Source organism: Anguilla rostrata, chromosome 13 (assembly GCF_018555375.3).
Source record: "Anguilla rostrata isolate EN2019 chromosome 13, ASM1855537v3, whole genome shotgun sequence".
NCBI classification, from domain to species: domain Eukaryota; kingdom Metazoa; phylum Chordata; class Actinopteri; order Anguilliformes; family Anguillidae; genus Anguilla; species Anguilla rostrata.
The window spans coordinates 10,446,265-10,459,607 of NC_057945.1; the positions used below are offsets into that span (position 1 = coordinate 10,446,265).

Here is a 13,343-nt window from a genome sequence, read left to right on the forward strand (position 1 = left end):
TTCTATCCTTGCAGGGACATATGGTTCTCACAAAGATAGTAATACATGCCCACACACACACACACACACACTCTTCCGTCATTGCGTCCTGTGGCTGTCAGTCATCAGGAGACGGCGGCCTTTGCTCTGTGGGGTAACAGGGTTGAATTGGGGTCAGGAGCAGTCTGGGTAAAGTTGGGCTGGCGAGGACGTCCTCCCTGGGGGACCCCTGCGGTTTTGCAGCCCTGGGGCTGCTGCCCTCGTGTGCCCGCCTCACGCTCCTCACGCTGAGCTGGCCTGCTCAGGCCATTAGCGGCAGGCAGCGCTCGAACCTGCTCTGTCTGTAAGCTGACCTGCTGCGGCCCATGAGCAACAAGAATAACAGAGGCATTACTGCACACACCCTGCGCTCTGCTGCGCTTATCTGTACAGGAGCACATTTACTGCATCTACAGCACTGTGCTGACTGGCTTTTTCAATCAAAATATATATCAAGATGACATAATGCATATGTGTATTCTCAGTCTCCACACCAGTGTCAATGCAATAGCGTTCTATTTATTGTGGAATTTTCCCTGTGTATACGTGTGCATGAGTGCATTGCTTGGGGGTTTATGTGTGTGTGTGTGTGTGTGTGTTTTCCCAGCTGGATCAGAGGTCAGGAAGTAGAGCAGCAGGAGACAGATGTTCACTTTATCTTGCTGAGGGGAACTTCGGCTGGTGTAACAGAGCTATTCCATGGGTTCTGCCATTGAACTGCTGAATAACAGTTTGTCTTATTTGTTCATTTGATTAAAAATTATGAAAATGCAGCATTTTGTCTGGCTCAAATGTCTTAGATCACATAGCCACTCACAAACTTTACATTTATTCTGCCCTTGCAACTCCAGGCCAGTGTGTGGGATTTACATGTCTTACACAATTAATACTGTTTGATATACATTGTGAGAGCTGTACTGGGCTGTAGGGCACAGTGTGGCACTATGAGGTCTGTAGGGCACAGTGTGGCACTGAGGGCTGTAGGGCACAGTGTGGCACTATGAGGCTGTAGGGCACAGTGTGGCACTATGAGGGCTGTAGGGCACAGTGTGGCACTATGAGGTCTGGAGGGCACAGTGTGGCACTATGAGGGCTGTAGGGCACAGTGTGGCACTATGAGGGCTGTAGGGCACAGTGTGGCACTGTGAGGCTGTAGGGCGCAGTGTGGCACTATGAGGCTGTAGGGCACAGTGTGGCACTATGAGGTCTGTAGGGCACAGTGTGGCACTGAGGTCTGGAGGGCACAGAGTGGCACTATGAGGCTGTAGGGCACAGTGTGGCACTACGAGGCTGTAGGGCACAGTGTGGCACTATGAGGTCTGTAGGGCACAGTGTGGCACTATGAGGGCTGTAGGGCACAGTGTGGCACTATGAGGGCTGTAGGGCACAGTGTGGCACTATGAGGGCTGTAGGGCACAGTGTGGTGCTTTCAATTGATATGTGAGAGAGATGTACAGTATCTGTTTTTCTTTGCGTTCTGGCATCATAGTGGAGTTTTGTGCAATGCTGGCACCAGGCTGGGTATTTGCACATAACAGACATCCAGAAACCACATGCCATTGTTACTATATACAAGACTGCATTTGCAATCATTGCCAGCTTCTTAGGAAAGAGGATATTTCAGTTTTGTCATCTGACGGTTGCTGCTTTTGTTCTGTGTGTGTATACAGTATGTGTGTGTCTGTGTGTGCGTGTATCTGTGTATGTGTGCTTGTGTGTGTGTGTGTGTACTGTATGTGTATGCATGTGCGTGTATGTGTGTGTGTGAGCGTGTGTGAGCATGTATGTGTGCCTGTGTGTGTATGTGTGTGTACTATATGTGTATGCGTGTGCGTGTATGTGTGTGTGCGTGTGTGTGTGAGCGTGTATGTGTGAGCATGTATGTGTGCTTGTGTGTGTGTGTGTGTGTGTACTATATGTGTATGCATGTGCGTGTATGTGTGTGTGCGTGTGTGTGAGCATGTATGTGTATGTGTGTGCGTGTACATGTACGTGTGTGTGTATGTGTGTGCATGTGTGTGTGTATCTGTGTATGTGTGCGTGTGTGTGTGTGTGAGCATGTATGTGTGTATGGCGATGGAGGAAAGTGACTCTAAGGCTCTTTAAATTAACCATATAAGGATGCCTTACTGCGCAGGGCTGAGATCTGGTTGGCTCACTGCCAGTAAGAAAAATACTTGAACTTGAAAAAGAACTTCCTGTAATTTTACTGCATTTCTTGTTTATTTCATGGCCCTGACTGAGCTTGTGGATCCCCCAGCGGGGGGTGGGGGGGCGGTGGGGAAGCTCATTCCATCGCTGGGTTTCGATGAGCCGTGGGTCCCCGCACACCCCAGCTCAGAGAGACTCCCGGGGTCGTGGGGTCACAGCTGCTGCGTCTGCGCTCTGCGTGTGAAGGCCCGTCTCTCTACTGAGGCGTCAAAAAAACGAATACATTTTTTATGGGTCTTTAACCCAAAAATAAACACATTTCTCGCAGTCTCCGCTGCAGAAATGAGCTAATTTAGCAGTCTTCACCACTGAAATGAGCTAATTTAGCAGTCTTCACCACAGAAATTAGCTAATTTCTCCTGGGTCCATATTAAAAAAGGATTTTAGAGGAGGTGAGCTGGCCTGGGATGCATCTGACCTTTCAGCTCATAATGGATACGGTCCGGCTGTGGGCTGAAATAGGTTCTCCTCAAGGATTTGCCTGCGATTGGCTCCATCAATCTTGATCTCAATGACAACCAGCTTCCTTGTCCCTCCTGCCGGGACAATTGATCCTATACCACCTCTTCTACTCTGAGAGATTTTATGAAGATGGTGCCTGATCTTTACCTTAAAAACAGAAAAAGGAAAATTTTAATTCCCCCTGGTCGTCACTATAGAAATTAACAAACTTCTCCTGGTCACAGAAATAGATCAATTTGTCAGAAAGGCTCTCCCTTTTTTTTGTTTATTTTTCACATTTTATTTGTTCTTGGTCTGCACCCTCACGCAGCTCACCACTGGTAGGTTTTGTTGTGCATGAGTGCAGAGATCCTTCCCCTTTTTTAAGAACGGCCATATTTTTTTCAGTTTTCTTCTGGTGCCGCGGTCTCCGCGGCTGAGGGCAGAGTGCAGGCGAACGCGCGGTCTGCCCCCAAAGCGTGCGCAACTCAGCGGTGCAGACGCAGTGGGGAAGCCGTCGGTCGTCCATGTCGTGTAGCCCGCGGTCAACATTATTAATGCTTTGTGAAGGAAAACGTTGCACGCGTATGTAAGAAGTACGCCTACTCTTAGGAAGACAAGTCCTGTTCACACTGTTTAATAAGGAAGGATGTCCATCTGTGACAGAACTCCGGAGTGTGAAAAAGCAATTTTAAGATAAGGATCTGAGTGGCGTCGGCCGAGCATTGGCTGAGACATGGTTATGGAAATTCTATAAGGCCTGTAAATGAATGGAAATTGTGTAAGGCCTGTAAATGAAATGGAATTGGGAAGGTATGAGACGGTGTCTTCGCTAAGCTTGCTCTTGTAACACCAGCACATCTGCGGCACACCTGCAGTTTTTTTGAGCTGGTGAATATTTCTTTGTTTTGTATTCAGGAAATAACCCAAATGTCTTGCGTAAATTGATGTAATTGTGCTATTGCTGTTCTTAGTGTGCTATCCTGTGCTATTATGTTGTTTTCACGTGCTGTTATCTTGCAATTATCCTATCATATGCTTTTATGATTATGCTAATGTATTGCTTTTTGTGGGGTTTTTTCGTGTGTGTGCGCGTGTGTGTGCGCGTGTGTGTGTGGTTGAAGGCCCTGGACTGCGACAGGATGGTGCTGCAGAAAATGAAGAAAGCCGCCAAAGCCAAGCACGCCTCGGGCCAAGGTGAAACCGCCGTTTCCGTGACAGCGCTTTGAAAAGGGCCACGCCACCCAGACACCATTAATCACACCCATTACCCACAGCACCACTACTGAGGCCCACCGGGGATTTTCCAGTAGCTAGCAGGAAGAGGTTGTAGCTGCAGTCATTGGACAGGCTATTTCTGGACAGAGTCTGAATGAGTTTTTTATCTTTCTTTCAAGTGATATTTTTTTTCAAAGTAATTAAACGATGCTGCTGATTCATATAGTTGCTGTCAGACCACATGACAGTATAAAGATGCGTTACCTCCCAAAGTATGGGAATGGTGCTGTGAAATGTGTTATTTTTGCTGTATACTTAAGGCATTCGGAGTTGAGATCAAAGATGAGTATGAGACTAAAGTTCAAAGCAATTAAAAGCTGACAGTCAGCTTTTATTTCTTGCTGTTTACATACATGCATGTTTTACCATTGTACAGAAATGGCTGTCCTTGTGTTGAGTCCCCGCATCGTCAGTGTGTTCTCTTACTTTTGGAGAGCATTGTAAAACCTGGATATTTTAGGCAACACATTAGCATTAGCTTTCAGTATGCCCCTATGTTTTCACTTAAACTAGCACAGATTATTATGAATACTATGGACAATGATGAATTGAAATGCGCTTGTTCATAGCAGTAAGAGTATTACTAATTATTCAGTGTGAATGAGCGGGGGCTGAATGAGTGGTGTGGTGTTCTGCTGGGTCTGCTGTGTTTGTGCTTTTGGTCTCCACGGCTGACGCGCAGATTCTCTCCGTCTCGCAGACCATATCTCCCATCTGGAGTTCTACATCAGCTCCATGGAGAAGCTGGCCCTCAACTTCCACAGCAACGGCGAACAGGAAGTGGCCTCTGCCTTCAATAAGTTTGCGGAATTCTCCAAGGAGCTGCTGACGCCCATGAAAAACCTGGTGAGGGAGGAGGAGCGGGCTGCTGGGTGATGTGACTCTGTCTCTGTCTGTCTATCTGTGTCTCTGACTCTGTCTGTCTGTGTCTTTGTCTCTCTGTCTGTGTCTGTGTCTCTGTCTATCTGTCTGTGTCTCTGTCTCTGTCTATCTGTCTGTGTCTCTGACTCTGTCTATCTGCGTGTCTCTGTCTTTGTCTCTCTGTCTGTGTCTGTGTCTGTCTATCTGTCTGTGTCTGTGTCTGTCTATCTGTCTGTGTCTCTGTCTCTGTCTATCTGTCTGTGTCTCTGTCTATCTGTCTGTGTCTGTGTCTCTGTCTATCTGTCTGTGTCTCTGTCTCTGTCTATCTGTCTGTGTCTGTGTCTGTCTATCTGTCTGTGTCTGTGTCTGTCTATCTGTCTGTGTCTCTGTCTCTGTCTATCTGTCTGTGTCTCTGTCTATCTGTCTGTGTCTGTGTCTCTGTCTATCTGTCTGTGTCTCTGTCTATCTGTCTGTGTCTGTGTCTCTGTCTATCTGTCTGTGTCTGTGTCTCTGTCTATCTGTCTGTGTCTGTGTCTGTCTATCAGTCTGTGTCTCTGTCTCTGTCTATCTGTCTGTGTCTCTGTCTATCTGTCTGTGTCTCTGCCTCTGTCTATCTGTCTGTGTCTCTGTCTCTGTCTATCTGTCTGTGTCTCTGACTCTGTCTGTCTGTGACTCTGTCTCTGTGTCTGTCTATCTGTTTGTGTCTCAGTCTCTGTGCCTGGCTGTCTGCATCTCCATTTGTGTCTGTGACTCTGTCTCTGTCTATCTGTCTGTGTCTCTGTCTCTGTCTATCTTTCCGTGTCTTTGTCTCTCTGTCTGTGACTCTGTCTCTGTTTGTCTATCTGTGTCTTTGTCTCTCTGTCTGTGTCTCTCTGTCTGTCTGTGACTCTGTCTCTGTGTCTGTCTATCTGTCTGTGTCTCAGTCTCTGTGCCTGGCTGTCTTCATCTCCATTTGTGTCTGTGACTCTGTTTCTGTGTCTGCATCTCATCTGTTTTTCTGTGTCTGTCTCTGTGTCTCTATGTCTGTGGCTGTTTTTCTCTGTCTGTGTCTTTATTTCTCTGGTTCTATGTCTCTATCTTTCTGGGACAGTGCCAGTGTCTCTGTTTGTGTCTCTTTGTGTCAGTATTTTTGTGTGTCAGGAACAAAAGCTTAAGTCAACTATTCAGGGTGTTAGTAGATATTCCTTCTCGATTGCTTGTTAAAAATGTCAGTAGATTCCCTCTAGATTGAGTGTTACACATGAGTGGTTATTCCCAATGGACTGGCTGTTGAAGACATTAGTAGACATTTCCTCTAGATGGTGTTTCGTAGACATTATTAGACAAGGCCTGGCTCACAGCTGGTTTTCCAACTGAACCCGAAGGTGTTGGATGGGGTTGAGGTCAGGGCTTTGTGCAGGCCAGTCGAGTTCTTTCACAAAACCATTTCTATATCGACCTCACTGTGTGCCCTGGGGCATTGTCATGTTGAAACAGGAAAGGGCCTTCCCCAAAATTTTGGAGAAGCACAGAATCATCTAGAATGTGCTGTAGCATTAAGAATAGCTTCCACTGGAACTAAGGGGCCTAGCCCAATGAGAAACAGCCCCAGACTAAGGGGTGTTCGGAAACTATTGGTCATATAGCGTATTAGTAGTTATTTCCTCAAGGTGTGTTTGACAATGGAGGATATTTCCTTTAGATTCTTGGTTAGATATCTCTTGTGTTATGAGTGTTATACTTCAGTTCCACCCCATCCCCCTGACTCTGGAGCTGCTTGTGAACAGCTGGGCCCAATGGTGTAACAGTATGACTGCTGTGGTTGATTGTGGTTTGAATAAATCATGTTGCCTGCCGTTTGACATGCAATGAATAAGAAATACGTGCTTCTGAATGCTGACATTTTGACATTTCATGGGAGAAGTGATCAATACGTGTCTTTTTGGCAGCGACAGAATGTACACGACAACGTTACACAGCTTAGAATGTGTGTATTGAATGTAATCTACCCTATGTTTAACTAATGTTTTAGGAGGGTGTTTCTGTATGTACGTATTTTCATATTTCACTTTATGTTTCATTGTAATAATTGTGAGAGCGCATAAATGTGTGTGTTTTCAGGGCCTCGATGGGGTGCTGCAGGAGCGCATATTGTCTTTTTGCCGAACGCCTGTAGCTACACACATCGGTAGCTATGTGAATAGGCGTAGATTTCAGGGGGGACGCAGGGGATACGTCCCCCTCAATATTTAGAACACGTGCATTTGTCCCCCCCCCCAATAAAAACATGAAAGAAGCAGAGGGATGGCAAAGAATTGGTGCATAAAAATTCACCAGAATGGAAGTGTTTGACACTCAAAATTTTTTAGGGGAGGACCGCCAGACCCCCCCGCTTAATGTGCCCCCCTCCCAATGTTCAAACGAAACCTACGCCACCGGCTATGTGCGTCTGTAGCTACACACATTGGTAGCTATGCGTATCTGCAGTATGCGCATCTGTAAAATTGGGCAAATGAAAGAAAATGCTTGAATACAAGTACAAGTGAAATGGGTGTTGCGTAAATGGTGTTAGTGAAATTGACATTTTGCAATTGTGTTTACGCTTCTTTCCTGAAGTTAAAGAGCATGCTGCACAACATCAACTTCTTCCTGGATTCACTGGTGAAAGGGGACCTGAAGGAAGTCAAGGGGGTGAGTTCAAAGGTCAAAGTTGAAGAGGAGTTAAAAAAAAAACTTTCTATAACAAATTAGATTAAGTTTGTCTTTTTCTTGTGACTAAAGAGTTTCTCTTCATAATTACAGTTCCTTTTTAAATGTCACTTTCCAGAACATGAATCTTTGTAATCTTTTATAGCCAATTTCCACAAAAATCTTTGTTACCTGCACTACTATGTGTATTAGGACATGCTCTGACTATAAGACTGGTTATAATGTATTTAAATCATGCAGTACCTATATGAATATAAATACAAAAAAGTTTCATACTCTCAGATGGTCATACATAAAACAAATAGAGTGAACTTCGAAGATACGCTCTACTATAAATATAACTGCTTTCAGAGATACAAGGAGACAATGGTGTCACAGCCAGTGCACTTTAAATGCAACTCCTCAGAACGATTATGTTCATTTCATTTCTTTCTTTTCTAGGACTTGAAAAAGCCGTTTGACAGAGCTTGGAGGGACTATGAAAGTAAATTGTGAGTGCCACTGAGCATAACTGAAAATCAGCACAACATCACTGAACTCAAGCTACATGGCACTTTAACTCCAACTGCACTTAATACCAACAGCTTTGCCTGTTCAGTCAACAGAATTTAACTGAAATATTTGAGGCAGTGCTGTGATTAAACCCTTGAATTTCTCTTAGCTGCAGCTTTGTATAATAACAAGGAAACATTGTTTTTCCTTCAAAAGTTTAAATGGAGAGAAAAGCAGAGGTAATCCTAACGAACACACAGGACATTGCCAGCAGGGATAGTTTAATTGGGCAAGGGGGGAGAGAGAGAGAGTTGTATGAGACTGGAGGCAAGTTGTAAGGAAAGGAAACGCATTCTTCAGCTGCCCCTCCAGGACGGATAAATTACCAGGTGTTGGTTAACAGGAAGTTGTTGTGTGTAGACACCAGAGCCCAGTGCAGCCTTTTCCAGCTAAATGGCTTTTCCACATTGCACTGGGGTTTTTACGCGTGCCTGCCCCCACCAGGCCGGGCCTGGTATTGCGGCTTGCCTGTTGACTGACTCTGAAACGCCTTCAGTTTGAGCCTGGAGTGGATCTGTCTGTGTCTGATATCGGCGGCAACTAATGAAAAAGCTTATGTAATTCCCAAAGTTAATATCCAGAACCCCAGACGATTGGTCTGAACTGCAGGTCACTGGAAATTAGCACAGTTTCGTTATCACCCTTTGGCTGTGACGCACGCTGACTGATGACATTTTCGGAGCTTCCCCTCGCCCTCTGCCTGAACTGAATAACAAAAAGCTCGTGACCCAGAATCAGTCCCGAGCCGTTACTGAAAAGGAACTGCGAAGTGACATAAAACAATGCGCGCTGTAGAAGTGATACCGTAGAAAGTTCTTCATTGTTCCGTGTGACATCCACGCAGGTTCATCTTCATTTCCTCTGTAGGCACAAATTAGTGTGTGTGAACTGCAGAATATTGACTTTAGAAGCTCAGGTTAAGGGAACAGAAGAATAGCTCCACTTACCTCCGCTTACCGCAGATGCTGATCCTTAGCCACTATTCCGGAGTGGACGGAGTGTAGCACAGTGGGTAAGGAACTGGGCTTGTAACCGAAAGGTCGCAGGTTCGATTCCGGTAAGCACTGCCGTTGTACCCTTGAGCAAGGTACTAACCTGCATTGCTTCAGTATATATCCAGCTGTATAAATGGATACCATGTAAAATGCTATGTAAAAAGTTGTGTAAGTCGCTCTGGATAAGAGCGTCTGCTAAATGCCTGTAATGTAATGTAATGTAATGTAATGTAATGTATTCCAAATCTCCTTCCATAACCGTATCCTACCATCAGCGATTGTATATCCGTTGGAAGGTTATGGTCGCGTGTCATGGGCACGTGTTGCTTGAGAGGGTTGCCGTTTTCACGCTGGAGGTCATTGCGAGGTTGAGTACATGGCAGTGTTGTCTCAGGTGCGCTGTGTACGGCGGAGTTTTGAGTCTGTGTGTGGCGGGCGCAGCACTAAGATCGAGAAGGAGAAGAGGGAGCTGGCTCGGCAGTACGGCATGGTGCGGACCGAGGTGAGCGGGGGGGAGATCGCCGAGGAGCTGGAGAAGGAGCGCAGAATGTTCCAGCTGCAGATGTGCGAGGTGAGAGATCGCACACGCACAAATGTACACACACACACACACACACACACATACAGATGCATCACATACGCACAGGCAAGCATGCACACTCATGCACGCACAAATGTACACACGCATGCATATGCACACATGCACATGCACATACACATGCACACACACACACACACACACACACACACACACACATACACATACAGATGCATCACATACGCACAGGCAAGCATGCACACTCATGCACGCACAAATGTACACACGCATGCATATGCACACATGCACATGCACATACACATGCACATACACACACACACACACACACACATACAGATGCATCACATACGCACAGGCAAGCATGTACACTCATGCACGCACAAATGTACACACGCATGCATATGCACACATGCACATGCACATACACACACATGCACTCATATACAGACGTATGCACATACACACAGGCAAGCACACACATACAGACACATACACGCATGTACACACATGCATGCACACATACACACACATGCATGCACACATACGTACACATAAACACACACACACACAATAACAATTTTGTTGGATAAAGTTAAGCACTTCAACTTTGGTGTATTCTCACAGTTTGATTGGAACCTTTAGAATGTGATTGATCCATTGCACATTAATAAGCCCTACTGTATCTCATCTGGATCATGTGATCTCTCGGCTATTGACAGACAGACAGGTTTGGATTGGAGTGAGTCTATAGATGAAGTGTTAATGCTTGAATTTGTGTGTGTGTGTGTGTGTGTGTGTGTGTGTATGTGTATGTGTATGTGTGTGTTTAGATTCAGAATAACATAGGAATGATTGATTTTGAGAAAAGATGTAGTCAGCACATCTGAACTCACAGAGGGGCCTAGTTAATTCTTTAGCACGCACGATAAATTCATTATTTTGTTTTCGAATTAAGGCAGGGAACGATCGTTATTATATCCCCAGTGGATGGCGTTCGGGGGGAGAGTTCTGGGGGTCCTGCACCTGTATGATCTGCTGGAGCGACGTTCGCACCGAACCCCTAATTCTCCTCTCCCTTCCCTTCGCAGTACCTCATCAAAGTGAACGAGATCAAGACCAAGAAAGGGGTCGACCTTCTGCAGAATCTCATCAAGCACTATTACTCCCAGTGCAAGTAAGGCTTCTCGCCTCCTTCCCCTTGTTACACGTAGCACAACCCCCAAGGTGAGCGTTCACTGAAGCAAAGAATCCAGTCTCTCCTCTAGAGGGCGCCCCACACGTAAAACAAAATAGGGAATCTTCAGATCCCACAATCCCATACGTTTGAGCATTCGTTACACTTACGCAAACCACAGAATATACTGCATACTGTAAATCTGTGGAATTTTTGGGAAATATGATAACCACTGCTATATTTCACTGCTATGTCATATTTTTCAATATGTTAAAGCAGCAATCATTTTTAGAAGCGCTAATGTATTGTGGAATGTTATCAAATATATTCCATTTCCCGAAGGGTATCACCCTGTGCCTTTCTCTTCCACCGTGATTAATCGACTCTTCATCGCACAACGCTGAAAATGCAAATGTCAGTGCTGGATATTGTGCGATATGTGCGCACATTGTGCAAATTCAGGGATAGACTTTTGCGGAGCACAATTGAAGATTAATGGATTTTCTTGAAGCGCTCCACATTCGACAGCACCAGGGGGAATCGTTAAAATATACGCTTGGTGTATAAATGGAAATGCTATCTGGAATTGATATCTTGGTTTGAGGCCTAATTTGCTTAGGTTCAGTTCAGTTTATATTGCTGCGTTGTTATCACGTCCATGAATATTCATGCCAAAAATGTCCTGTAATATTCTTTAATATACTGCCACTAATATTTCAAGACCATTCTAAAACAGCGAGGCTATTATAAATGATTAAGACGGTGCGGATGAACTCCACCTCAGTGTGTTCTCTGTGCGTGCAATGAGCAGCAAGTGTTGTGTGATTTTTACCACTCGTTAATGTCGCCATTTTAGTTGCGTCAGTCTACCTGCAGGCCCCCATAAAAGTCATACCTGAGGCGTAAATAAGTCTTGCCAGGATGATGAGAATGAAAAAATGATTGCTGCAGACTGGGCGAGGGGAAAAATAAGAGCTGCTATCTTCCCAAAATTCTGTCATAATTTTCAGCACTAATGTAGCAAATCTGGCAAGATATGAACTCATCCAGAATGGAAGTTAAGCAGCTTGCCAGTCACCGGTGTGCTAATGTGCTGTACAACACCTGCATGACAAACCCTATTGGGTGGACATTTAAAATTAATTTCGTCTTAATGCCTGCCAAAATTGCCTTTAAAACCCCCTCAGGTAGAACTAGAACTATTGTTTAGTGCATTGGGAAGTGTGAGGGTGATGATTCACTACCAATTATTCAGCAATTAAAGACCTTCAGCCGATTTCAGTCCTGTGTTAACAGGTGCAGTTTTGTGTTGTCGGATCTTCGAGAGGGGAAATGGTTAGTACAGCATGGTGTTATTTTGCTGCAGGGGTTTTGTGCCCACACACTCACACTGTTTAGGGAGAGTGTGATTGTTTGGGATGGGGGTGGGGGGGGGGACCCAGTGGTCACGTGCTGCCCAGCCTCTGCTGTGAGGGGTGTAGAGAGGCATTATTTTTGGGGGCGGGGTGGGGTTGGGGATGAGTCATGGCGGAGCAGAGCCGTGTGCACAGATGTGTGCTGGTGCTGTCACTGTTCCATATGCGCCCCCTCCTGCCCCCCCCCCATGTCTGAAAGAGGCCCAGTGTGATGCAGTATTTAAACTGCACTCTGGGGCAAATACGCGTTGTGCCTGAAAACTGTGGACGTTCAATAAAATGGAACAGACAACCTCTCGAAATTAGGGTCTGCGGTCTGTGTGGGCAGGGATTTGTGAGAGAAGAGAGTAGCACGGTGTCACAGTGACTAATTCTCACTGCTACAGAAAGGGCAGGCCCTCTGGGGTTACTGGCAGGCTATTTGTGCATGTGTGTGCTTGTGTGTGTGTGTTTGCATGTGTGTGTGCATGCATGCGCGTTTGTGTGTGTGTGTGTGTGTGTGTGCGCGTGTGTGCGTGCATGCGCGTGCGCATGTGTGCGTGTGTGTGTGATGAGAATCAGTAAAAGGGCAGTGCTCTGCTGCAGCTGGGCAATTAAATCTGTCCTTGTTGGCAGTTTCTTCCAGGAGTGTCTGGCTACCACTGAGAAGCTGAAGCAGTACATCGACGCGCTCACGGGAGAGCTAAACAAAGTGAGTGTGCGCAATTACCAACCCTCACCTCGCTAACGTAGCATTACTGTATACAAACGACCCTCACCTCACTAACGTAGCATTACTGTATACAAACAACCCTCACCTCACTAACGTAGCATTACTGTATACAAACAACCCTCACCTCAGTAACGTAGCATTACTGTATACAAACAACCCTCACCTCACTAACGTAGCATTACTGTATACAAACAACACTAACCTCACTAACGTAGCATTACTGTATACAAACAACCCTCACCTCACTAACGTAGCATTACTGTATACAAACAACCCTCACCTCACTAACGTAGCATTACTGTATACAAACAACCCTCACCTCAGTAACGTAGCATTACTGTATACAAACAACCCTCACCTCAGTAACGTAGCATTACTGTATACAAACAACCTCACCTCACTAAGTAGCATTACTGTATACAAACAACACTCACCTCAC

General features: G+C 45.6%; 1 protein-coding gene across 1 annotated transcript in view; it reads left to right on the forward strand.

Moving 5' to 3' along the window:
- unm_sa1614 (un-named sa1614) overlaps nt 1–13,343 on the forward strand; it is a 62,548-nt gene that overhangs the window by 21,724 nt on the left and 27,481 nt on the right. Inside the window, exons 2-8 of the mRNA XM_064306093.1 lie at nt 3,795–3,867; nt 4,649–4,794; nt 7,405–7,479; nt 7,939–7,988; nt 9,486–9,615; nt 10,692–10,777; nt 12,808–12,883. Coding sequence (XP_064162163.1) covers nt 3,795–3,867; nt 4,649–4,794; nt 7,405–7,479; nt 7,939–7,988; nt 9,486–9,615; nt 10,692–10,777; nt 12,808–12,883 — 636 coding nt within the window. The remainder of the gene's footprint in view (nt 1–3,794; nt 3,868–4,648; nt 4,795–7,404; nt 7,480–7,938; nt 7,989–9,485; nt 9,616–10,691; nt 10,778–12,807; nt 12,884–13,343) is intronic.